The sequence below is a fragment of the Heterobasidion irregulare genome (genome assembly GCF_000320585.1).
Source record: "Heterobasidion irregulare TC 32-1 unplaced genomic scaffold scaffold_06, whole genome shotgun sequence".
Taxonomy (NCBI): Eukaryota; Fungi; Basidiomycota; class Agaricomycetes; order Russulales; family Bondarzewiaceae; genus Heterobasidion; species Heterobasidion irregulare.
This window is the reverse complement of record NW_009258202.1, coordinates 1,064,156-1,089,105: the sequence shown is the minus strand read 5'-3', so window position 1 is coordinate 1,089,105 and position 24,950 is coordinate 1,064,156. Positions and strand designations below refer to the sequence as shown.

General features: G+C 50.9%; 9 protein-coding genes across 9 annotated transcripts; 4 read left to right on the top strand and 5 right to left on the bottom strand.

Moving 5' to 3' along the window:
• Positions 1-3,114: 3,114 nt before the first annotated feature.
• Positions 3,115-4,121, bottom strand: HETIRDRAFT_33507 (putative glycolipid transfer protein). The gene is made up of 5 exons (XM_009548604.1): positions 4,031-4,121; positions 3,882-3,966; positions 3,771-3,829; positions 3,459-3,713; positions 3,115-3,394 (listed from the first exon to the last, which is right to left on the bottom strand). The coding sequence occupies exons 1-5, from the start codon at positions 4,055-4,057 to the stop codon at positions 3,206-3,208; spliced, it is 615 nt and encodes a 204-aa protein (XP_009546899.1). The 5' UTR covers positions 4,058-4,121; the 3' UTR covers positions 3,115-3,205.
• A 108-nt stretch (positions 4,122-4,229) lies between these two features.
• Positions 4,230-5,121, top strand: HETIRDRAFT_61732 (uncharacterized protein; the record flags this gene model as incomplete). The annotated part of the gene is made up of 3 exons (XM_009548671.1): positions 4,230-4,414; positions 4,481-4,574; positions 4,715-5,121. Exons 1-3 carry the CDS (start codon positions 4,304-4,306, stop codon positions 5,119-5,121), a joined length of 612 nt encoding a protein of 203 aa, XP_009546966.1. The 5' UTR covers positions 4,230-4,303.
• A 353-nt stretch (positions 5,122-5,474) lies between these two features.
• HETIRDRAFT_476321 (uncharacterized protein) lies at positions 5,475-8,717 on the bottom strand (the record flags this gene model as incomplete). Its single annotated transcript, XM_009549071.1, has 13 exons — positions 5,475-5,926; positions 5,987-6,158; positions 6,231-6,489; positions 6,551-6,657; positions 6,744-6,872; positions 6,927-7,034; positions 7,089-7,318; positions 7,381-7,681; positions 7,734-7,859; positions 7,913-8,182; positions 8,235-8,331; positions 8,384-8,472; positions 8,529-8,717. The coding sequence occupies 13 exons, from the start codon at positions 8,715-8,717 to the stop codon at positions 5,577-5,579; spliced, it is 2,427 nt and encodes an 808-aa protein (XP_009547366.1). The 3' UTR covers positions 5,475-5,576.
• A 1,630-nt stretch (positions 8,718-10,347) lies between these two features.
• On the top strand, positions 10,348-11,137 carry HETIRDRAFT_247136 (uncharacterized protein; the record flags this gene model as incomplete). Its single annotated transcript, XM_009549070.1, has 5 exons — positions 10,348-10,536; positions 10,594-10,650; positions 10,712-10,770; positions 10,830-10,939; positions 11,016-11,137. Coding segments are annotated over 5 exons (537 nt in total), but the record flags the coding sequence as incomplete, so codon positions are not given.
• Positions 11,138-14,479: 3,342 nt separating this feature from the next.
• Positions 14,480-15,908, top strand: HETIRDRAFT_418625 (uncharacterized protein; the record flags this gene model as incomplete). Its single annotated transcript, XM_009549069.1, has 4 exons — positions 14,480-14,725; positions 14,798-14,859; positions 14,921-15,021; positions 15,076-15,908. The coding sequence occupies 4 exons, from the start codon at positions 14,480-14,482 to the stop codon at positions 15,906-15,908; spliced, it is 1,242 nt and encodes a 413-aa protein (XP_009547364.1).
• HETIRDRAFT_154876 (uncharacterized protein) lies at positions 15,387-17,858 on the bottom strand (the record flags this gene model as incomplete). The annotated part of the gene is made up of 5 exons (XM_009549068.1): positions 15,387-16,645; positions 16,731-16,822; positions 16,893-17,585; positions 17,663-17,716; positions 17,841-17,858. The coding sequence occupies 5 exons, from the start codon at positions 17,856-17,858 to the stop codon at positions 16,630-16,632; spliced, it is 873 nt and encodes a 290-aa protein (XP_009547363.1). The 3' UTR covers positions 15,387-16,629.
• A 314-nt stretch (positions 17,859-18,172) lies between these two features.
• On the bottom strand, positions 18,173-20,815 carry HETIRDRAFT_476313 (uncharacterized protein). The gene is made up of 14 exons (XM_009549067.1): positions 20,678-20,815; positions 20,157-20,563; positions 19,924-20,092; positions 19,752-19,866; positions 19,673-19,694; positions 19,448-19,614; positions 19,335-19,383; positions 19,261-19,272; positions 19,089-19,202; positions 18,977-19,026; positions 18,849-18,908; positions 18,700-18,794; positions 18,537-18,662; positions 18,173-18,483 (listed from the first exon to the last, which is right to left on the bottom strand). The coding sequence occupies exons 2-14, from the start codon at positions 20,511-20,513 to the stop codon at positions 18,368-18,370; spliced, it is 1,452 nt and encodes a 483-aa protein (XP_009547362.1). The 5' UTR covers positions 20,514-20,563; positions 20,678-20,815; the 3' UTR covers positions 18,173-18,367.
• A 704-nt stretch (positions 20,816-21,519) lies between these two features.
• HETIRDRAFT_319699 (uncharacterized protein) lies at positions 21,520-21,818 on the top strand (the record flags this gene model as incomplete). Its single annotated transcript, XM_009549066.1, is given in 2 exon segments — positions 21,520-21,559; positions 21,574-21,818. 2 exon segments carry the CDS (start codon positions 21,520-21,522, stop codon positions 21,816-21,818), a joined length of 285 nt encoding a protein of 94 aa, XP_009547361.1.
• A 120-nt stretch (positions 21,819-21,938) lies between these two features.
• Positions 21,939-24,447, bottom strand: HETIRDRAFT_476310 (uncharacterized protein; the record flags this gene model as incomplete). Its single annotated transcript, XM_009549065.1, has 9 exons — positions 21,939-22,207; positions 22,272-22,895; positions 22,948-23,149; positions 23,205-23,396; positions 23,456-23,652; positions 23,709-23,890; positions 23,942-24,091; positions 24,151-24,315; positions 24,373-24,447. Coding segments are annotated over 9 exons (1,922 nt in total), but the record flags the coding sequence as incomplete, so codon positions are not given.
• Positions 24,448-24,950: the final 503 nt, after the last annotated feature.

The window sequence follows — 24,950 nt, the reverse complement described above, 5'->3', positions numbered from 1 at the left end:
GAGACCCTGGACATGCTCAACGGGGCTCACCATCGTGCACGTCCACGCGTGTTCCAGAACATCCTTGTTTTTCTATCAGTAATAGTCAGAAATGCGTTTTCGGTTCATATCCCGTAGCAATGGACTTCTGTTGGGCTGCGCGGGCCTACTCATATCATTCCGTAGTAGTAAGTAACTTCGGCCTTCTTCGGTACCTGATGGTTGAGATCTTCTTCTTCCTCCATACAGCTAATAATATTTCTTCCAACGTAACGACAATACTTTGCCTGCCAGGATGGACCAAATTTCATGTGTCTTGCTCATCTGATGTATGTTTTACCTTCTTTTTACCTCCTTGCCGAAATTCGACATACGGAAACTGAGGGACAATCACCTGACGAAGCACTAATATGCGGATGGGGCCGACGAAGCATGTGTTCATAAGGCTGACGATTCAATGTTCCTCCTATCTACTCGATCTGTAGTATGTGCTTGTGTCACAAGCTGCGTCTAATCCTCAGCTGCCCTGTAAGGCGCACTATTTCCTTCAGTTCTGTGGCCTTTGCGAATGGCGTCATCTGTCTGGCATCATCACATCGCTTCTGGCTTTCTCGTGCGTGAAAAGCTTCTCGAAGGCGCAGCATTCTGCAGCATTCGATCTATCATTGTGGCTCCTATCAGTACGCATGTGCTTCTTCCTGACGCCTAGGATCATTGTTGAAGCTCATCTTTCCTCGGACTCGCACTCAATACGCCCGCAGACAGCGTCTACATTGTGGTTACGGTCTCTCGGCAACCGCATTGCGACATGTGGTATGGACACCGTCGCTTTAATTGGGCTCGAGTCGGTTGAGTGAGTGATACATCAGTGCTTGAAGGACGCTTGTCAAATGCCCTGATTTCCTTTCGTTTTCAGGCCGTTGACCCCCCTCCCCACCCTGGCCGCGGGGTACCCCTTGTTCTCAAATTGTTACATCGCTTTCGCCTTACGGCGTGTACGTCCCACTCGATTGGCTCTTCCGTGTATCACAGCCGGCTTGGAACCCTTCGCCAGAAGTACACATAAATTTCAAGCTTCGCCGCTATCTTGTGTTGCTGGACCTACGTCTTTCCGCAATTGTGAGATCCTAGATATGATCTTCCTCAGTAGTCAAAGTCCTTGACTCATGATTTGACTCATGATTAATGAACTCGCGGCTTCGGATCGAACGTGTCCCAAGGCCTTGACGATCCGTTCTTTCTGTTACTCATTCTTGCCCTTCCTAAACACTACAGGGAACCACACGTATGCTGCCCAGATCGCACGGATGCCTCTCGTTTGTAATTCGTTGACCAATTGTCCTACCCTATTCCTGGTACACGCTGGTGATTAAACGTCGAAGAATGCTCTATCGGTGGTGCGACAATTCTTGTAAGCCAGAGCTTTCTTTGTGAACGCTGCTGTGACGGTTTCCTTATGTGTATTACTTGCGCACACTGTACTGGATATCCTCGGTAGGATGCATTGTCTCAGACATCAGCATCGGACTTGCAAGGAGTAGACACAAAAGGCTCAGCGCGCTGTTGTGAACCGTTATTGTGAGTTGACATATTAAAGCTTGTACTGTATGATTGATGAAGACTACAAATAATCTAGGTGCTGTGAGGTTATTCGTGGATATGGCAGTTTCATCATCATTGACCTGGTTGCCTGGTTTGACCGATGAGATCTTGTTCAACATTGCCTTGTATTGATCAACTGATCCAATGTCAGACCAACTCTGCAGCTCGCATCTCTCGATAGCAGGGGCGGACTCGTTTGATACATACCAGGTGTTCCTGCCGTCGAATGTATCAGTGTGTGCCGACATGATTCACAGGTGGTTCGTCAGACTAACAATCGTGGTGGACGTAGTGGCTCCAGTGCGCATAGTCTGCGCAGCGGTTGGGCTTGAAGAAAAGTGCAACTCACAACAGGGAATTTTCGACTGACACCAGCCGATCTATGCTGTGTGCTGGAGTTTCTACATGTATCTTTCAACCGCACAAAGCTCGATGGCTATCATTGTTGATGAACGACCCGCTCTCGCTGATTCGGGTCTCTCTCGTTGTTTCTACTTGGTGCGTCATCTTTTTGAAAATCCGTTCAATCTTCACACAATTGTCTTACATCTCAGGGGATGAAGCATCGACAGAGAGGGGTTCCCTGCGGCATAATGTCATTCATTCCCCGGAGGGAGGGCTGTGCGGCGAGTAATCTAATAATCTCTCATGAGGCTCTACCAATATACCCTGATTAAGTCATCTTTATCGACATGTTCTACAACGTGTGGTCCGTCCTTTGCATAGATTTGACTGCTGCAACGTGAATGCCTTCGGAGTACGTTATGATACCCACACGATCTATATAAAGGTGAATTATAACCTACAACGTGGTCTGATGATCAGCGAAGCCTCTTGGACAGCAGTTTGCCGCCTATAAGAAGCCGACTATTTGTTCATGAGCGTCTCTGCTCGCTATAATTTCATCTCTCGGTCGGTACCGGTTTATAGTTTGACCCTGTTTCGGGACAAGGTCGCAGATTCCTAGTGTGTAAAATTATATACTTTAGGTGCAGATCTGAAACCGTATCGGTGTCAGTATCGTCATCCCCTCCGGTCCACTGTGCCAATCAAAGAGAACCCCCTGGATCGCAACTTGGACTCGAGAAGGGAGGGTATGGTAAAATTTCCAGTACGGTCTCTCATTTGAGTGCAATTTGAGCACAATTTGAGCACAATTTGAGCAAAACACGCCTATCTCGGACAATCTTGACTGATGCTTTCGGTCTGAGATGACTCTCCCACCACATGCCGACATATGTTTTTTGACATATATCTGGACTGGAACTCGCAATGTTCAATCAGTCTCTCTAAAGCACGGTACATTGGTGGGAGGGCTGAATTCCTTCTGTATTTGTGCCTGGTCAGGCTATTTAGCTCAAATCTAAATTGTATCGAGAACCCACGACGACAGCGGGCGGGTCCAATCACCAGTTTCGCGGTGTGGGACTCCATTTCTCAAGCGAGTCTGCTTATGTTAGCCGATTTGAAAGACATACCACACATTGCTCGGAGCGAACACAACAGATCGTGGAAACACACCAAAATTATTGATCAGGTGATGAGTCTTCTATTCGTCTCCGAAGATCTTCTGCGACTCATCTGCATCACGATTGGATTGTCAAGGTGACAAGTGATGAGTCTTCTAGAATCCCTTGCCGTATCCACCTTTCTCGTAGAATGTCTCCAGTCTTGTCACGATACTTGCCAAGGCTGCGAGCCACTTATCCAGCTCTTCGTTCGACTTTTCCTCAGAAGCCGCAGGTCCTCCAGCAGGGTCAGCGCGCAGCTTTGCAAAAAAATCCGCGCGGTAGGGGCACGCCTTCATGGCCACCTGAGCAATGAATTATGTTCTATGATACTTTTCCGCATCGCCAGCTAAGAATACGAAGACGCACCGCAAATATGCCCTTCACAACGAAATTATGGAACTTCTTCAGCGTGCCCTCATAAGATTTGCTGAACGCAATCGAGAGCTCCTCATTCTTGTTTTCTTGCACGTTCTGGAGCGCTTTGCATGTGAAGGACATTCCGCGCAACAGCCAAATCAAACCCTCCGTTGCTGTCCGCTTCTTTTCGCCCTTCTCGTTCTGAACCAATTTCTCGAGCGTGTCCGAAAGTGTTGGTGTCGCTTCGTAGCGCGCACGAACTTTCTATACCTCCGAGTCCAGATCAGATAGGTTCGGAACTCGATCATAGATTAGTCTTACGGCGATGTTGCCCTTTAAGTCTGCTTGAACGACGGAGAATGCGGTCGATCCGAGGATATCTATACATTGTGTCCAGCATAGATGTTTCGCTACCAAGTGTTGCAGGCTTACCGAAAAGCCCAACCAGACCATCTGAGGCTTCAAGGAAGGCCACGGTGTCGACGCCTGCGTCGGTGATAGGAACATCTGCAAACGACTGTGCATTGGCCCGTACCCCATTAGAATGCCGTTCATTCCCCGTATATTCTGGAAATCGACACCTTTACTGATTCGAGATACGGAGCCATGGGCGTTAAGATAGAGGGGTGTCGATAGGTAGGTAAGGGTCGTATGAGGAATTCACTAGGAATCTGGCTGGCATCCCGCCAGATCACTGATCATGTAGCGATGCGGCAAAGTGCGGTGAAAACATCTTATCTTATCTTGTCTACGACTGCAATCGTACTGGCTTTCACCATCGTCTGTCTCGACCGCGACGTTGTCGGAGCCTTCCACTCAGGACATAGCCAACTGGGACCACTCATCAAGTAAACATGCCCCATGCAGATGCCTCTCTACTGCCTTCGAGTGTCAAGAGCAAACCCGATTTTTGGGAACATGTATATAAACAACTCGCTTCCCTCCTTGAAGGACAAAGAGACTGGGTTCGCCTCTTTGATATACCTATTGCAGAGAGCGCAACCCCGCTGACTTATAAGGGACTCATCTAGGTGACCAATCTCGCCAATGCATCCTCCCTTGTTTTCAACGCTTTACTCTCTTTTCCTGCTTTCGGACAAGGCGCTTCGTCTGTGAACTGGTGTGGTACGTCTCTTCGCGTATAGATTGCATTCTAAGGTGCTTTGATCGGCTGCTTGTTGTGCCCATGAGAGAATGAGAGCTGGTTGTGTCCTTTCTCTGTGACTGCGATAGATCGAAGCCAAGCTATATTAACATACCTATAGGTTTCTATCTCGATTCAGCCATCTTCCCCTCCCCGAAGTTTGGACATTTTCGCACGGCAAATGTCTCAGAGGGGTCCAGTCGATTGCTTCTAGGTCCATTCTGTGGTAAACCCGCATGCCAGTTCATCAATACGACTCCGGGAAAAGCCCGCGGCGTGTGTGCGGATGCCTTCATTTCTTGCAAAACAATCCTCGTTCACGATGTGACTGCGTATCCTGGACATATTGCCTGCGACGGTGACACGAATAGTGAAGTCGTGTGTCCTCTTGTGTTGAAACTAGACGGCAGAGAAGTCACTCTCGGGGTCTTGGATCTGGATTGTTTGGCGGTAGGCGGCTTCACAGAGGAGGACAGAGCGGGCCTGGAGAGAATCACAGCATTAATAGTACGGGCATGCGATTGGTAGTTTACAAGCCGTTTTTGTTGTACCTGGAAAACTGCGCATGCTGGCCGTTGCCCACTTAGGCTTATAGAAAGAAAGAAAAGTATCACACTCGAAGGGTACGGAACGTGGAAGTGGACGACCGTCTGCAAAATTTCCCAGGGGTCCGTACAACAGCTCCCGTGTACACGAATACTGCACGAGTAGCACGTATACGAATATTGGTACAAACTCCTGTCGATCGTGATTGACCGAACAGCGTATACACCAGTAGATGCGTATACAGGAGCGACTCTCCCCATCGATCCATCACGTACTGTTTTTTTTAGTGAGCCGAGGAAGCTGATATGGGATCGCAACTTCTTCCTTCACAAATTGCGGATGCAACGTTTGTAGCAAAACGCATTGGCACCTCGATATACAAAACAGGGTGGTAAACTGCCCAAAGCTGCCCAAAGCCATAAACTATGTCCCCCCAGTCACTTCTGCTGCTTCTGCCATTCTAAATAGTCTTCATGAAGCTTCTTCTGAGCCGTCCATTCCTTCTGTACCTTCTTCCCTTGACTTTTGCTCAGCTCCTTTCCCGTGCCATCTGTAAGCGGTACGCCCGCATCATCCCAGCTGCCGTAAGTGCCGTCAGGGACCTGCGGCGATTTGAACATCACTTCGGGGGCTACGCGACCCCTTTCCAGCTTCTGCATTCTTTTCTGCTGCTCGGCCTCAATAGCGGCGGCCTTTTTTGCGATCTTGGCCTCGACTTGGGCGCGCTTTTCGTCGCGGATTCTAATAAGCTCGGCAGGAGGCATGAGTTTGACAAGAGCTTTCCCATCTGATGTAATGTGACCAGTTCAGTGATGACACTCATGCATGGAACCATACTGGAATGCACCTTCTTGATCGTCGAAAGCTACTCCCAGTGGGATTGCGTCCACATCGCGAAGCTTGTCGCACAAGGCCAAAATATCCTTCGCAACTCCATCACCATTGGAGATAGCTAGTTGGCGTACCCCGTCTCTAAAAGAAGACAGAACACGTAGGTATGGCATGAGAACCTCCTCCCGCTGAGATAGGGCAGTCAGCATAACTTCTATCTTAGGAAGGGCGTTATCAAGAAGACGCGATTCCACACTCACATTCACCGCAGACGGCCCATCGCCTTGTTCCTGTCCCCACCCGATTTCCGAGGTCTCTCCTTCGCCCAGTCCGAACATACGCAACATGTCTCCCACCCAACGTGCAACACGCTCCACAAGATCGACGTTGAGATCCTTTCCCCGCGAGTTAATGTAGACATTCGTGCGAGATACCAAGTCTCGAAGGACGTCCAACGCACTCGGCGTATTGAACGAATCGCAAAGGGCGACCCGGAACGCATCCTGGGATTTGTGTAGCCTAGTAAATTTATGATGTGAGAAAGATGATCAAGGGCTACGTCGAATTGAGAATAACGTACACGTCTGTGAGGTCAATCTCCGGATTTTCAAATCGGTGCTTTCCGTCTAGCCTAGGACCATCGGCGCGCGCTTGAGCGACGAGAGCTTTGACGATGGTGAAAAAGTTCTGCGAACGACATCAGATTCCAAAGGATAGGCTCCACTCCTACAAGGCGTAACGAGCGAGTAATGTAGGAAAGATGTTGAACACACATTCAGGGTAGCCTCGATGTTCCGGACCTCTCCAGTCATCAGTGATTCGGAGAAGTCGACTTTAGAATTCCAAAGTTGAGTCAAAAAGGCAAGGCGCAGTTGTCTTGCAGAGTATTTTTGCAATATTTCCTATTGACATGTCAATGGGCGCTTGTTGTCGAACACAAAATGATCGTTTCTCACGTCGATGGTGATGAAGTTCTTCAAAGACTTGCTCATCTTTAACCCCTCAATGTGTAGATGGCCGGTGTGCAGGAAATAGTTGACCCACGATTCGCAATCATGATATGCCTTCAGGGCGATGAACAAACACAACCATAACTAAGAACTCATCAATGGACTTACCTCCGATTGGGCCATCTCATTGTCATGATGAGGGAAAGCAAGGTCGATGCCGCCGGAATGTATGTCCATGTTGTCGCCGAAGATGGCCGAAGCCATGACCGAGCATTCGATATGCCATCCCGGCCTCCCCTGACCCCAGGGTGAAGGCCAGTACGGCTCCCCAGGTTTCGATGCTTTCCAAAGGGCGAAGTCGGCTGGGGATCTACGTCCAGTAGTGCTGGATAGTGCACCTAACGATGAGAGGCCGTCAAGTTCGAAAGTCTCGTGAACATGACAAGCACAGCCGACACACCTTCGCCCTCTTCCAATAGCTCTCGGTTTCCCTTGCTCCAGGGCTCCAACTTGGCGTAAAAATGGCTTTTACTCTGGTCAAAAGCACGTGTGTCGAAATAGACGCTGCCGTCCACTTCGTAGCCATAGCCATTCTGAACTATACGTTCAACAAAGGCAACAATTTCTGGAACATATTCCGTCACACGGGTCAAGGTATCGGGCTCCCGTACCCGCAGCCGGGACATATCATCAAAGAACTTCTGCTCCCAGAACGCTGACAGGGAGCGCGAGATAGAAGGATCCGTAACAGTCGCGCCGTGCTTCCACAAAATGTAAGATCAATCAATCAGATGGAAAGATGGTATGGAATACCTGTTGGTCCAAAGAAAGAGCGAGTACATCTGTAGCTGCGTCTATGAGCTGATGGGCGATATCGACCGTGTTGTGACCTGAATCAAGCAAACCTCGGGCGACCTCAAGCGCTGAGAACGTGCGAGCCTGAACCAAACATCAGAATAACATGGTGTATTTTTGAACGGTGGTGCACGCACGGCTGCGGTGAAGTGCATATCAAACTTCTCATCCCTTCTCAGGCACTCTGATTTCCATAATTTATCCTGAGCTTTTTTGACCAACTCTGGCCATGCTTCCCATTCTGCATCAAATGCTGGTGTCTCATTGGCAAGTAGGCCTTTGTAAACTTTCGAGCGCACATAGGATGTCCAGGCAGCGAGTACCTGGGCCAGCAGCCCCGGCGTAAGGGATGCTGTTTCTGCGCGCAGTTTTTGCACAAGGTGACTCTGCCGCGCGCGTAGGATGATCTTCACGAACAGTCAATTGCATGTGGGACGCGTGTGTGATGAACGACCACACCTTATCATCGATATCCGTGATGTTCATAACGAAATGAACATCGTAGCGAAAATAGTCTACCATGATCCTGCGCAGGATATCCTGTGTCACATAGTTCCTACCGGGCAGCCCGTGAGTGCCATGCGTGAGCAGAACAGTGCAGATCGTACCTTGCATGGCCCATGTGGGATGCATCGTAGACCGTGGGGCCGCAGTTGTACCACTTTACGCGCTTACCGTCTCGTGGAACGAACTCTGTCTGAAAGAAGATATCATGTGATGGCCATCCATCTGCGATCCTGCCACGATACGAACTTTGGACTTAGTCAAGGAATTGTAGACCTTGAGGACCGGCGTTTGCGCTTTTGGGATGGGGGGTGCCCACGGCGGTTGCTGAGCAGCCATTGCCTGACACAGTCTCCGGGATATATAGGTTGCAGACAGAGAAGGAAGTCTTGAAGGACGGCTGAAATGATGAACAAGAACAGCGAGTCCACGACGCATGCGAATCTAACGAGATTTCGAGTCACGCAAACCGACCCAAGAGGGCTCAAGCACGTGCTCTCCTCGATCGAGCCAAGGCACTGCGCCAGGGCCTTGGCGTGGTCAGCGTTTCGGACTCTCAACGTCGTCCCCTCTTCATCGAGAGGCATCAGGACATTACTTATACACGCTGCGGTGTACACTGCATGGATATCCCCGAACCCTTCGTGATTCCTATGTCCGCCTCGTGTCGTTGGCTTCTCCGCTTATTCGCTTGCATCCAGCAATCTGACGTCCTTGTTGGCTTCTTTCATCATGATGCATTGACAGGGATCCTCTTGGGCGGCACTTGGATTTATGCCGCAGCTGCGTTGCTTTGGCCTTGAAGCAAGTCGAGTCGGAGTTCCCAGGATGGCTGTACGTTAAAACCTATCCTAAATGACCAAGTCCCAAATCCGATGCATCTAAACCCGCTGAGCATGATAACTTACATCCGCCGGGCGTGCATTCATCTTACGGGCGCTGGAAGTTGGATCTGTCAACCAGTGAACTTCTCGCCCGAAACGTACGGTCGGGTATCATACAGATTAGCGAGTGCGTCCAATACATCAACTGCTGTATTTGCGACCTCCGTTATACGTACTCCCTTGCGCACGACGGCAAGCTCCGTCAGCTCCACCTGGTATGGGAAAGACGGGGGGGGTCAGAGGTTCTACGCCCTCTGCTGCCTCGTAGGCGCCGCAGAGCCCCACGGGCTTCCCAAGAAGCCACCACAGCATCTGTGCTTCTGATGTCCCCCCAGCACTCCGGAGTCTGGTGGAAATCCCATCGTGATGGCGAACATACCTGGGCAATCCCCTATCTCAGGGTCCAGTGCGAGAACACCGATTTGTGGGGACTGTGACGCGATGGGCTCCCCCCCAATCCTTTCTTTGGTGATGCCAGTTGAGCGCGGAGAAGTGCAGTGGTGACAGGAGGCATTGAGTGCGAGTGCGCATGCCGGCACGTTGTTGTGAATCACTCCGAGGTTCTTTCGACACTCCAGAATATCTAGGGCGTTCGGTGGTATCGGATCAAGGCCCTTGATCACAGCGGTGGGCGTGGACCGCCGTCGCAGGAGCGGCCAATGACGAGAGGTGTTGGACAGCTTTAAGCTTCAAGCTTTCAAGTGCCAAGTGCCAGCAATGGATGTGCGTGGCGAGTCGCACGCCCGGGTTCGATGAAAGGGATGCAGAGTCACGAAAGCGGACCCAGATAGGGCAGACGCGGGCAGAAGCGTCGCATCTGGACCCGGGAGTGTTCCCGTAACGAGAGAGCGCTGTGCTGCCTGGCCCCAAACTCTCACCGGATCCCCGTTCTTCTGAAAGCGGAGGGCGCAGGGACAGCTTCCTGTTTGGTGTGGCCTTGATTGATTGTGCTGTAGAGACCATAGCTCATGATTAGACGTATAGAGTTTCGTTCCCACGCTTCCAGAGATCTTTTATGTATCTTGCCAAGAACCGAATGCCTTTCTTCGATTTTTGGCCTACTAACAGAAATAGCAGCCCAATCAGACAATCCCTGCCAGCGCCTCTTCCTCTTATCATAAACGCCGATCCAGATCGCTATAAGACCCAATCCCGCCGTGCTTCACCTCATCCCTCTCCTTGCAATGCAGCACCCTACGTGCACAGACCTCAGAGTCAAGTCCATCTCCGACGCACAGGTCATATTCTACGCCGTATCCAACGGCGTTCTTCCCATCGTTTCTCGCCGCCTCGACAGCGAAGAACGACGCTGCATCCGCTCTGGGTCCGTATATGTATGGGAAGAACGAGGACCAGACGCTGAGGCAACGGGGGTTCGTAGCCCATGATAGGCCCTCCGTTGCCCTCCCACTCACTCTTCTGCGACACAGCTCGGTATTGAGCGTTGGACAGACGGCATTCGGTGGGGCCCGTCCCGTGTGCGCGATGTGAGCCCGTCCTTGCCTTTCTTTTTGTTTGCGCCCCAGAGCGCTGATCCCAGCCACTCAGGAGTTCCTCTTCTATCACGAGAAGGACATGGAGAAGGACATGGACATCGTCGGTCACCCGTCAGCGCTGTCCCTCCTTGTCTGCCATTGCCGTTCTGACGCTACACATCCAGTTTCAGCCTTCATCTTCCCCCCGGGTCGTACTTCGGTCGCCCACGAGAACGTCTCGTGAAGCAGACGTACTCTGTCTTCGTCGAGACACCCCGAGGACGACGAAAATGGCATCTGAGTGCGTCGCGCCGTAATATTGCCTTAAAAGAACTAGGGGTTCCATGCTAACTGCATCCGCGTACCTTCCTTTTCAGTCGCATACTTCACGCAAGAGACCATTGATGCACTGTACACAGTCGAAGATTTCCCTGACCTTGCTCGCTTGCGCGTGCCGCAGGGCCGATTTAGGAGTGCACGATCGGCGAAGGGTCGGCCACGGGACTCCGAACACACAGTCGAGCGACACGGAGCTTCTCCCCACTATTCATCCCCCGTCTACGCCCCATACAGCTATACGCCGCCTCCCCCAGACCTGATACGCCCTCATTCTATGTCGCCATTGCACCCCGTGCTTTCGCAGGACAAGGAACAGCGGGTGCCCCGGTCCATGTCCGATTCCACATCACCCAAAAGTGAGGCCCAGATTCGAACCCTCTTCAACTACACGCCCGAGGGCACACAAATCCTGGCGCCTCTCGCGTTCCTGGAGAATACACACATCCCCAAGCGCCATCCGGTCGATGACCGAGCATTGCGTTCCTTCAGTGTCGCCTGAACCGTGCTTCGCCAGCGCCAGAATCTAGCTATAGCTCCCGCCCCCGCCCCCACCCCCGCCTTCTTGCTTGATGAGGCCTGTGGCTTAATTGACGCTCGGTTGTGCTTCAGCGGCCGGTCTCGCCCGAGGTGCGATGTCAATCACGCAGTCCATGATGGACTAAACTTGTCTCCGTATCATTGAACGAAGGTTCCAGATGAAGTGACAGCTTCCACCCGCCCTACTCACACCTCTCAAAGATGGACTGTTGTTGGTGTTTGTTTGTCTGTTTTTCTATCAGCTATTGAACTGTTGCATCTAGTGTACGATCCTGTATTGTATCAATCGCAACGAGGCAAGCGATATGTATGCTCAAACGACGAACAATGACCGATACCATGGACCGTGTATTCCCACTCCCCGTCCCGATAGAGTGCACACGTTCTAGATGGTCGCTTGAGTCGGTAAACACGCGTATCGTCAATTTATCGTGTTCGGGCCAGGGTCAACATCGAGTCCTGGGTCAAACGAGGTCAAGCGCTGTCAACCACCGCAGTCCGCCATATCTCGTTAGCCGTTTCGTACGACCTTCCCGATCTGATCCCGATCCACTTTTTTCTGGATCCGTATTGGCGCTGGGGATGTCGTGCCTCTTACCTCAATCGATGAGGCTGCATGCTTGACCATACTTGTCTTGATTTCATAGCGAGCGCTAGTTATCTCTCTTGTCCAAATTCTCTCTTTGTCAAACGAGGAAACGGGCGAACTCCACGGCAAAGCACTCATGGGCGTCGAGCCCGCACCTTGCGGTCTCCGGAGAGCGTTTCGTAAAGTTTTATTTCATGACACGCGCCAGGTACATCAGGAAGTGCGTCCCGTTGCAAGCGGTCTCTCAATCGCATGGTTCGCAGCCATCCACGACTTCTGTACACCAAACGACTACCTTCCGCGTTGAGTCAGCCATGGAGACTATTCACGACTTGGAAACCGCATCTCGCCGTCACTGCGCAGGTCAGGTGGCCGGGTGCGTCATAGAGAGCGCGCGAGACCCTTCTTGAAGAGACGAGGTCTCGGCCAGCCGCACGGAGCGGGGGAGTAAGCACACTTAAACCTTGTGCGGATGCTGATCCCCCCTGTGTTACTTATGAGTAGCTGCGAGCCGGCGCTGTCCCCTGACGTGAAAGAGATGAATGTGTCCTCTTGACTTTCTGCGCATGTCACGTCTGTCAACCTTCCTACACCTCACTGTGTACGACAGCTCTAGTCCCTTGCGGCGCTGAACACGCTGCATCTGGAAGTGGCAAGTGCTCCGTCGTTTCAAATTTGGCCTCAAGAATAGAAGAGAACATTCGCAAGGAAGTCTAGCCTTGTCTGTGCCCTTACGATCCTGGGTGAACCTATCGAATGAGACATGCGTGTACGCAACATTCCAGTCGTGACAGGTGTCTCCACGCAGAAGCGACTGCCGCTTGCTGAATACAAACCTGAGACGAATCGTCTGACCTATCGCGGACTCCATGGGCGATAGTCTCCTGTAGGCGTTCCAGTCTCTGCGCACAGTGACTAGCTCCGTATGTACATTCAATATTACGTCCAAACGCAACGCCAGGCCAAGCGAGATGGAGAAGAGATGGTGAGGCACCGCGTATCATCTCCGGGCCTAGGGGGTACGGATGCAATCTATGCAACATCAACATTGGCCGGATCATCTTTCGACCAAAATGCGATACCTCTAAAGTCTATATGATGGCCCGATGCACGCCAACACACTGCCAACACACATTAAAGTGCGACATGCGTTGTGACCAAGAGGCGCGGAACTAGGCCGGAAAAGTCGCTCGTCATGGTCAATTCCTCCATAAGTCTAAGCCTGCGCCTGCATGCGATGGTTTCCTCATCGTTGACGTCCTCAAGGCGTGCGCCGGCTGACTACTGCGGGACTGGCGGCGTCGATTGGCGCACGGAAAGCGCCGAGGCTCGTAAATATCTATGCCTTTATTAAGATCGAAGACACAGATTGGCTCCCCGTGATCGGGCGGGCGCATACCTACGGCTCGCCAGGCTCGCATCGAACTCGCATCGAGTCCTATCGAGTCGCGAAGTCGCGCTCGGCCGTCGCTCATCATCGACCCGGAATACAAATTCGGCGTTCAATATGACTGAGACCGAGGCCAGGACGTCGCTGCCATTTGCCGAGATTCATTATTCCCACCAGAACAAGCAGCCCACCGGTCTGATGAGACGGCTGATTTGCGGTCTCGAATGCTTCGGTCGGCAGCAGCTCTGGGCTGTGTCAGACTTGGGTGCAAGATACATGGTCATGTGAGAGTTGTATCGCTAATTCGCTGACGGATTTTCTATGATATGGCTGCACACAGCTGCACACGTGCAACAGAGGGCGTCGGCGATGGGTGATGATTGTTCCCCTTCCTTCAACGGCCTTCAACGGCTTGCAAGCGCCAACGAGAGCATGGTCCTGATTTGTCAGGGGACGGTGCGAAGGGCCAGTGGAGCATCACAGGGTGATGCGTTCACCACCCTGAAACGAAGCTTTCGATAGCTGGGCCTGCGGGGTGGGGCCAGTGATATTTGCAGCGGAGAGAGGATAACGGAAGAATATATCGCGGGATGCCGACGCGGCGGCCACCACGAAGAAGCTGGAGAGAGTTGGTAGGAATTGTCGAGGACAAGGTCATCATGGTGGTGCTCGTATATGCAGACAAGCAGCGACGCGGTCAGACGAGAGAGCGAGGCAAGGGTTGGCGAGGGCGAGGGCGAGGGCGAGGGCGAGGTGAGGGGACGAAGAGGGAGGTGATGGGTTAGAGTGATAGACTCAGACTGACGTGAGTGTGCATCGAGATGGGGAGGAGATCGAGGGCCGGCAGTCGGGCGCAGGGCAAGGAAAGGCACATGACGTTGCCGGATGAGGCCTTGGATTGAGTTGGGAGAAAGTACTTATTCCATTCAACGGCCGTTGCCTGGCCTTCCTCTTCCTTCCTTTCCACCACCACCACCATCCCACCCATGCAGCAGCCCACCCTCTCTGGCGTCCACGTCTCTTCCGTCCAGGATGTTCAGCTCATCTTCTACGCCGTCTACCTCGGAATCCTCCCCATGATAAGCAGGCGACTCGATGCCCAGGAGCGTAGCCAGCTGCGCTCCGGCTCCTGCTACGTCTGGGCCCAAAGAGAAGAAGCAGGCGCAATTACGGGCCCTGGTATCGAACGATTCACGGAGGGCAGACGCTGGAGTGCTTCTCGCGTCCGAGACGTCAGTTTCTTTTCCGTTCCCCCCTCCCGATCTTACTCGATCCCAAGCCACGTACATCTCTTCTCTCCGTAGGATTTCCTTTTCTATTACGAAAAGAATGAGCCGAAAAAGAGCAGCAAGAACACGAACAACTCGTGCGTGGGTTTTGATCAGAACAGCACCTAACCTATCCTCTGAGCTGCATGTATGCGCCAGACATCGTCTCAGAATCCGCTCTCGGGGTTGGGACCCATTGATCAAACAAACATGCTCAATGCACTTCCACTCTCCACTCGGAAAGCGGAAATGGAGCCTCAGTGAGCGACTCGATTTTTCCTTCCATCCCTGGAGTTCTTACAATCTCGCTTTAGCCCACTACTTCTCACAGGGAACCTGCGACCGACTCATACCCGTCAAGGATATCCCTGATCTACATGACATTGGCCCTGTCCCCCCAGGCATGTTCACCATTGCACGCACCCCCAAAAAGGGTCGAAGGGGCGCTACTGCTCCTGCTGATGAGGCCCGCTCCAAATCATCCATCCCGAGTGGAGACCAGAATCCACCAGCTTCTCTATCCGAGAACTTCATAAATCTGACCTCCGCACGCATGCAGTCACAATTCCTCCCCGCGCCGTTCCAGTGCACCACGGAGAATCATTTCGTATACCATTATCCGCCTGCAGACGAGACCCTGTACCGAGAAGATCAATCTCACTCATTCTGGTCAGCAACCACAGATGAGAACATGCGCCCGCTTTCAACACAGCTCACATACCACAACTATCCTATCTCCGTTGATCTGACTGTGGAACGTACTCCGAATGTGAATTCAAGTTGGTTGGCGGTGCATGAGGGCTACGTCTCGAGCACAGCATATCACCCCATTGCTCCTGCGCCAATCCAGACCACACTGCAACAAAGCTCTTATTCCGTCCCATCATCGCCTTCAGTGACCGACTCGGAATTGTCATACTCTTCGCAAGGGAGCGATATGTCCGCTGACGCAGGAAACTTCACCTTCGTGCAAGCCCCAGCGGTGATGGATGCCAATTATGGACCCATCGAAGAAATCGAAATGGATAGCGACGGAGATCCCATTGGGCACCTGGCGCCCCTGCACGCTCTACGCAGGCATCACCCGTACCACAGGGACCCCATTGATGACCGGGCCCTGCAGATCTTAGGCTCGAGGCGCGCGTAAGCCCTAGCTATATAATGCTCGCCTTCACCCATGATTTCCCAGAAGATGTTGTGTACGATATATAGGTGACCGCCAGCCAATCGCTCTTGACTCATCCATGCTATGTTGTTACGTGGTGCCTTAACCGCCTTACCAGTCTCTCCGCTGATGTTGCGTTTCTGGATCTCAGGATTACCGTCTCTGTTAGCGCGCCGACAGATTCGACGTACCACTGCTGATTTGCATTATTTACGTACATATGCTCATTCATCTACTTATGCTTATGCGACGCCTTCACATGTATACCCATTGGAGGTATATACTGCTTCTTCAGACATTTACCATACCTGGGCTGTTGTACGCCCGACGTGTCCTCGGATCATATCCCCTGACTGAAACTGTGTAATTGTACTATTAGTCGATCTTCCGTATGTTTTCCGTACACTGGCGTTTCTAAGGCTGTGGCGTGATTGATCTGGACTTTTTTACACGGACTTTCGTATGATTAGGTCTGACCAACCCAATGGCGAACGATGGATTGCTTAAGCATGTAGGGATGGAGAGACATGTCATATCTGTACAGTAATTGTGTAGTGCGACAACGAGGGAAAGAAAACATGGAATAGACAAGCGCGACGAAGATAGAGCGGGCAGAGGGCAAGGTTGTGCGTGTGTGCAGGTTGTGCGTGTGTGCAGGTGTGTGGCGAGAAGCGGGGTGTTGATGACGTAGTGTGCAGGTGTTTCACCACTCGAATTCGCTGTGGAAGGCGTAGCAGTGAGAGAATCGAGGTCAGTTCTGGCTCCGTCTCAATAAGGACAAGACGATCGTGACGTAGGACCCACCCTGTGCACTTCGCGAAGAGGTAGTCCTTGCCGTTGACGTGAATCATTCCGTCCTTCAAGATGCATTTCCACTTGTTTTTCACTCGTGCGACCTAATCACACGCACGGCGCCCGATGTGCCCATGAGCAAAAAAGCCTCAAGATCAGGAGGGGGTCACGTACCTTATCGTACGTGCAAAACACGATGTCGGTTTCGCCTGGCCCGCCTTCATCAGGGTCGTCCTCGCCTTCAGAGTCCGAATCGTCCAGATCGCTGTTAATTGCCTCGTCGTCGGGCTTACTTGGGGATTGCTGTACCGGCTGTGGTAACGACGGGTGCGACGAGCGCGGCGCGTATTGTGGCGGTGAGGGCGAAGGCGACTCAGAGCCAGACGACGATGGCCCGTCCACCTGCGGTATGCGCTGAGGCTGCGGTTGTTGTTGTTGTTGCTGCTGCTGCTGTGGTTGGTGGGGTGGAGGCTGCTGGTAAGCTTGAGGCGGCAGAACAGCGCCCCCGTTCTGTATAGTGTAAGGTCGCGCGGGTGCAGATACTGGCACTGGTGTTGGTGTATTGCCAGGTGGTCGAGCGGCAGGAACTGGATGATATGTTGGTTGTCGAATGCCAGGGATTTGCGGTCCTGGAAGAGGGGCAACAGCATAATGTGGTTGAGCACCAAGGATGTATCGGCTGTCTATGGGCTCAGACTTGATGTGTGGTTGGCCTGGAGCTACAACGGGTGGCGGAGGTGGCGCGTAAGGGTTGTGGTAATGCGGGTGCGATACTATCATAGAATGATGAGGGTACTGAGGAGGTGCAGGAGGCGGGGGTGCCTCAAATTCCGCAACGTGGGATGCTATGACCTTGTTCTCCCATTTCTAAATGACAGGTGCAGCAGGCGCATGGATTCGAGCCGGAGGTGAGTGAGGGACTGTGCGCAAGGGACACAACTTACGCTCTGCAGCTCTGCGAGCACATCTTCGCTGACACCATACTCATCGAAATCGGACTTTATGGAGGAGATCACGTCGTCTATGACTGCGCGGTATATAGCAGGCTCATCGAGGTGGATGGCAATGTTTCCGCGTCACCAAATGATCTACGACGTACTCAAATCGCGGTGAGCAGCTCACCACTATCTTATTTGACATGATTGAGGCTGCGTGCAAGCGTCGTCGGGTTCGGCAAGCACGTCGGCGGGGACGATGCTGATGGGGGAGAGGCAAGGAAGGCTTTTATAGATGATGTGCTCTCAGGAAAGGCCGTCCATTCAAACTCCGCTCAAAGTCATTGTTCGGTCCCACGCACAGACCACCCCAGCTCGGTTTACAATCTCAAAAATCCTAGTATTAACCTGATTTATAGGAGCCTAAAGGTTCCCTCATATAAACATTGAGCAGCCTCTCACTCTCGCTTTCGCAAGTGGACAACCGTGTCCATTTTCGAAATTAAATGACCATCATCGAGCTATGAATAAAGGGCATAATAATGTAGTGCCATTCACATCCATCTACATTTGAAACGAACGATCATATGTCCAGTCATAATGACATGAGCAAGTTAATGAGAAGCCCCTTGATAGAATGCTGTCGAGGCTGTCCGCCCCCCTCCAAAAAGGGGATAATAGATAAGTAATGTCGCGTTCCAATACGTATGACTTTTAGATCGACTCTACGTGTTGCTTGATCGCGCGGCGTCGTGCCATATATTGGAAGAGCGTCATAGTCATCAGCGAGATCAGTGACCATGCGATTAGAACACCGAAGTTCAGACCCACTGATGAAAAGTGTTTCAGTGACAAATGGCCAAATTTCAGGAAGACAACGCACGGTCATTCTTAGTATTAAACACGATGGTGCGTACTGCACGCTGCACGTTATAGAACGGCATTGCGTAGCCGTAGCGGTAGACCCTTGGCAAGACCGAAATGGGCATAAAGCACACGGATACGTTTGCTACACCCATAGAGCGATCAATGAAGATGTGAACGACGAATGAGGAGCAACCTGCCGATAATCCATAAGATGAGGAAAAACGGGATGAATCGGACCGTAATGAGTGTGACCATTGCTTCCACGGCCAAACCGCTACACATCGAGACTGAATTTTTGATGAGAGAAAAGAGAGTACGTAGCACGCACAGAGCACACATCGCTATCCATGACAGCATCCAATATATCACAAACCCCGAGTGACCAAATCTGGAAGATAAAATGATACGTGATCAGGAGGCTGGACACATCAGAACAGTCAAAAGGAGATGGCATACGTCCTGTTAAATGGGGCCTGAAAGGCGAGCGAGATCATAGAGAAGAAGCACTTTGAATGTAGTGTAGGGTTCAGATGACTAGCGCTTCGTTAGACAGCTGAGACGGACGCACTGAGAGATAGAAATAGATCAAGATAGGGACGATGGCTCGGGCGAGCATCAATGAGCGGAACCGAAGGCGATCTTCAATATGGGTTACATCGGTGCGCGCAACAGTATTAACCAGCTGTGCACGCCAATATGGCATTAGAACAGAAAAGGATAAAAGGAAAATTGATGCAAACCGAGGTGACGAACTATACAACAATGTCAACCTTGTTCGTTGAGCTTGAAAAGCAATTAGAAACAGAGAACGCACGGCAACGATCAATAAATAGATAAGTCCAACAAAATCCACCGCAGCTGCGCTGAGAATTAAGTTGTTAGTTTGTGAAACTATAGAAAAAGCAATGATTAGAGAACAGCCCATACACAGGTACATCAAAAGGTCGCGTGTTGTAAACTGTATAATATAATGGGGCTGAGAGCAGTTGTGGCGCATTGATAGCGATATTGCTCAAGTTGCGACCGCCTAACGCTAACTGGTTTGTGGAACTAGCGGCAAAAATTGAAGAAGCGTTCTTCATGACTATCTCGACCTGTATAACAAGTTGAAGTTGAGGACCGTTGCACAGTGCAATTTGTGTGAGAGCATACATTAGGTTTGATAATTTGATTGCTGTGCAATGATTATATGTTTGTGAATGAGATATTTCAAGGAAATCAATTCGCTTACTATGCGTTTTCGCTTCGCGCTTCCTCTGTGTAGATCGTGACAGCCGACGATCCATTGTAGGATCCATTGGTTGAGGCGATGGAACTATTGAAGGAGTTTGTCGCACCAGGGTTTACTACCGGATGATACGCTCATGAGCTCAGACAAGGCGGTAATCAGATTGGTTACTCACTAGCAACAATCGCCCAAGTGTGCTCGTGCACAAGTAAATCAATTATGTCGGCTTGACCGTTCGGAAATCGGTCAGGTGAAACCACCTCCCATGTCATCCTCGTTGGTAACCCAGAGCTCGAAATGAAAGCTTGCGTGACAAATTGGCCCATTTGAGCGCCATCGAAGTCCTACAAACATGTTTACCGCGAATTTGAGTATGTGCACAGCAATAGTATAAATAAGACCACGCACGACGATCCATCCTTTCAAATTGTGCACATGCGAAGGCACTTTCCACAGTGCGCCCCAATAGATCGGCAGAACTGTCATGATAAAAACGGTGATCATGAAGCTTGTACCAAACACGATTTTCAGATACAATGCGCGCGCTCTGCTGGTAGAAGGCTCCTTCGAAAAGAAATTTTCGGAAAACCAGACTTTATCGTCATCGTCGTGCACGACAGGCGCAGACGACGCGCCAGTGTCGTCCGAAAGAGTTTTCGTTCTGTTGGACACATTTGCCATTGGGATACCAGAATTGCTTATGGTCATCCCAGAGATCGAATCGGAATTCGAGGCACGTTTCTGCACTGAGTGATTTGTGCTCATGATCGATGAAACTGGGGACCAACAGGGGCCAGTGGAGTACGAGAGTGGACCTGTATTAAATCGATAAGAGCACAGACAGAATGAGGCCTTGAGCGAGGTAAGGCATTGTGGAAGACAGAACAGGTTATGGTTGGCGTAGAGCTTGGAACTGCGAATGGACATACCCCTATACGTTGTTGATGACTCGATCAACCCTTCCCTATGCCTTGCACGACGAAGGAACCAGCGAAGCTGAACAGGGCCCTTGTGAGGGGAGGGGGGATATGTCGAACGGGGACTCGACGCGGGCTGAAACAAATCGGTTATAAACCATGGCGAGCAGACCACTAGATTGAATTTAGATGACTTGTCGAGGTTGTTGGCTAAGGCACTGTTCAAGGATCTTTGTCATGACGCGTGTTCACGGCATCCATCAGCAGCTTATTACAGCCTATTACTTTGCTCGATCGTGCTGACTCGGCAGCACACAGAACCTGCCGCATATTGTGATTCGATGTTATCGGCGTCCAGCGAAGCCTCATGACAATACTGCATGACTACATTCAGCAAATCATGGGCAGACACAAAGGGTAGAATTCTACTTGCTGGCTTTCCTTCACCCGCGGCCGAGAGTACTTGCTGAGTAGGGCGCTGTGTAGAACTCCGCAGGGCTTTTTAACCGGCTATTAACCAGGAGTTGTTAAAACGCGTTAATAACCAGTGTTAATAACTACATATTGTGAGCGTGGGAAAATGAAAGTAATATCGAGAAAATGGGCAAACAAAATGATGGCTCATAGCTCACTCAGTGTTATACATTCTGTAAACTAAGCCTAAATGAATTGGAGAGGCTTGGATGGCTGGAGCATAGACAGGATGATTTGAGCAAGCGGTTGTGGAGTTGGCAGAACCAGAGAAGCCACCATGATGCAAGTTGGACATCATTCAAGCTCCTACATTCTGTAAATAATACACCACAACCTGATCAGGTTCAGGCACTATCCATAAAATCCAAAAAATCATTCATATGCCTCCAGAATTCAGTCAACTAACAATACTTTACTCATGTGTCACGTGTCAGCTACCACCAACAAGAACAGTGCTGGGACGACGACAACGGCACTGTATGCCCTCTTTTCTGCCCCCACCACCTTAGAGGCCTCCTCCGGACAAGGAGGTGAGTTTGACAATCATTCAGAAACAGAGATTGCGCTGAATAACAACAAATTTGATATATATAGCTATTTTGGGAAATTAGTTATTAACCTTAGAAACCAAGGGGTCCGATACGTGCCTGTTAATAACGCGTTAATAACGCGTTATTAACACCTGTTATTAACCCGGTTAAAAATTAGGAGTTCTACACAGCGCCCTATTGTTGGATACGAAAATTACTCGAGTAGTGTGGCTGAGGCTGACGATGGAAATTATCGGCGTGGGACAAGTACGTATACAAACTTTGATTGCAAGGACGCGTTCGGGCACGAAATACAAGAAAGAGGTCGAGAAGTATATACTACATATTGATGTTCATACACTCACAATCCAATACAGGTAAAGTAACACTTCCGCACAGCTGTTCAAGGAGTCCGCGCATTCTGTCTTCGTCGGCCGTGTCTACCTTTCTTTGCCTCGTCGATTTGCCACACCACAGCTTTCTGGCACACCGGACACCGCCCCGATACATCAAGCAGCCATGGGTCTAAGCATGATTTCTGCGGGAGAACAAAGTTGGACATCAACCCACTTCCTATTGAGAATTTCACTACTGCAACTTACATGAAAGACATGTCCACACTCCAGCAAGCGCAAAGGTTGGGCTTCTTCACCTGCGTCCTCCAGTTTCAAGGGTGTACCTTCTGTTGGGACATTTCCCTGAGCAGGAGGCGGCACCTCCGCCATGCCTCCTACCTCAGCTACCTGGTCTTGATAGTCCTCTTCGTCCTTTTTACTTTTACTGTCCGTCTTTTCCGTCTTGATGGGAAACAGTCGCTTTGGCTCTCCAAAATCTAGCAGACAAATCGCACAGGCTGCGCGATTCTCCTCAAGCCTGACGAACGGATATTCACTCTTTTCCCAGTGATCCTCCCACGTCAGAGGCTCTTCATTATCCTTGGCCTCCGCAGCCATTGCTGCCTCCTTGCTATCCTTGTATTTCTTCTTGAGGCGCAAAAATCTAAAGCGCCGCTTAGGTGGGGATGGGAGCGCTGCGGGCTTGGGCGGATACATGTGGGCGGCCTCTGGAATGGTAAATGGCTTTGCAGGTTCATCGGGGGGAGTAGGGATGTAGATCACCAATGGTATCTTGTCAACGACAGATTTGGGCAACTTATCAGGGTTAAGGTATTGGCGGCTTTGTAGAGGGTGGCGTCCACGGCAGAACATGGCTACGCTGTAGATAAGCTACACACGAAGATATTAGAAGAGGGTCATATTCAAGGATGCATGCACTCACCAGAAGAATCGGTCCGACGATGAAGATGAAAACGATCATCAGAAGCACTTCGGCAATGGCGATATACGTGAGAGAGAGGATAGAAAATGTAAGCCACCATATATGAGGAGACGCAAATCGACAAGTATTTGTCGATGTATAGGCGAATACATGAGCCAGGAGGAACCACGCAAGTGAATAGATTGTGAAGAGAACGGTTATTCTGCGAATAGATGTGATCATGAGGTCGCTACCCATTTCGTCAAGTGTTAACATACCGGTTGTACGATCGTGGGTACGATGTCTGTCTTTCCGTATCGCCACCATTCGTAGTTGCATTGTTCCTGCTTCTTGTGACCGGAGCTGTGCGACGTCCCGAAGACCGTGTGTTAACGCCAGTATGCTGATACGAACGGGGGCGTCCATTTTCTAAGTTCGCTGTCCATTGAGGATTGTGACTATTCTCCTCACTGCTAAGATTTGATGAACTTTGTCGCCAGGGTGCATATGAGCGAGATAGGACGCTTACTCGTTCTCTTCTAGGCGCTTTGCACGATCGAACCGCCAACGCCACGAAGAGAGGCAGGTACTGACGAGACAGCGTGGGATCCATAACGCATTCCATACGCCTAGATTCTTGTGACAAGCTTGCCACTCATTCTGATCTGGAAAAACTGGGCTACGATGGTGTGCTGCAAAAGCGAGCAAAACGATGATTGTGATGATCTATGAATTTCGCAAGTCGGTGAGCATTAAAAATAGCGGAAGAGAGCGGTACGAACCTGAGCGCCATCAATGGACAAGGTCCAGCATAGTGACACGAGAGATTTACGAGCTTTGTTATCTGTACCACAACCAAAAAATCTCAAGACCCGCACCACTAAAGGGCGTTGCGGGCGTCTTGCTCTCATGGAAGCAAGCATCATATGTCTTGTTTCAACCTCATGTTGGGCCATCGACGTTACTAATATACATGAGAGGTGTATTGCAACGTCGCATTTGCTGCTGTGCTTACTTGTGTTAGACCATGCCAAATTATCTTCAATTATTGTATCGGATCCTGGAGCTCGTGGTGACACAGGAGAACCTGGACGATGAAAGTTTGGTGTTGGTACAGATGAAGATAGAGGCGTGCGGGTATCCTCGAACATGATTGCGATGCCGTCTACATGTGCTATCCATATCAAACTCTATGTCTGTCTTCAAGATAGCTCAACAGCTCACCAATAGATGCAGAACTTATCGACTGGCGAGAGCGAGGTGGGAGGGTTGATGGGGCAGTCATTGACGTCGATGAATCGTCTGTCTCACTCTGTGTCGTCTCCCGCCCTCCGACGCCGCCCACCAAGTGCACTGCTTCAGGTGGCTTCAAGGCGAGATCACTATATACTGGTTGGGAATGATCCTCAGGCAGGGTTCGAAGAGAATCATTTGGTCGATGCTGGCCTTCAGGCTGCTGTTGTCCAGCTTCATTCGGGGTCGTGGACGAGGATTGTATGGAATCGGCCTCTTCAATCATGGCCATTCCTTCCACTGAAGACGGCACGTATGTTGACAGGATGTGGTTGAAGAGAAACGAGAGGATAGGCGCCGCTCAATGATCGATGGAACTATATATGTTGTGTGTCACAGCGTGGATCTTGATTCCACCGTGACCTGGTATCCGAGGCCTCAATGGCGTAGAGAGACTGTCATGAAAGGATGCCACAAGGACAAGGACGTAGCACACGGAGCGACCGCTACAGCACCTTGCTTTGTGCCTTGGAGAATGAGAGCTCGGGGCGGTGAACACGCCGCTGCGTGCACAGACACAGCAACTCCGCGGCAAATTCCCGACTGTGGGTCCTTGTGTATTCCTTAGTACTACACCCCACCCCTATTCTCATATCAACCCTAGCTGTAGACTTCGCAGTATTCCCATTTCGTGCATTGAGAACGGGCCTCTCACAAACTCAACATAGTGGACGAACAGCGGACGCGCGGTCCGGTGAGGCTGTCCAGCCTGAGAATGGAACAGGCTGTGT

Excerpts from the sequence above, each read along its gene's own strand:
- HETIRDRAFT_476313 (XM_009549067.1), bottom strand. The coding sequence starts at position 20,513 with ATGAGCACAAATCACTCAGTGCAGAAACGTGCCTCGAATTCCGATTCG. Across the intron at positions 19,867-19,923 it reads CACTTGGGCGATTGTTGCTA|TAAACCCTGGTGCGACAAAC; the intron begins GTGAGTAACCAA and ends ATCATCCGGTAG. Across the intron at positions 19,384-19,447 it reads CGACCTTTTGATGTACCTGT|CGCAGCTGCGGTGGATTTTG; the intron begins GTATGGGCTGTT and ends CTTAATTCTCAG.
- HETIRDRAFT_33507 (XM_009548604.1), bottom strand. The coding sequence starts at position 4,057 with ATGGCTCCGTATCTCGAATCAGTAAAG. Across the intron at positions 3,830-3,881 it reads TGGTCTGGTTGGGCTTTTCG|ATATCCTCGGATCGACCGCA; the intron begins GTAAGCCTGCAA and ends CACAATGTATAG. Across the intron at positions 3,714-3,770 it reads ACTTAAAGGGCAACATCGCC|AAAGTTCGTGCGCGCTACGA; the intron begins GTAAGACTAATC and ends TCGGAGGTATAG.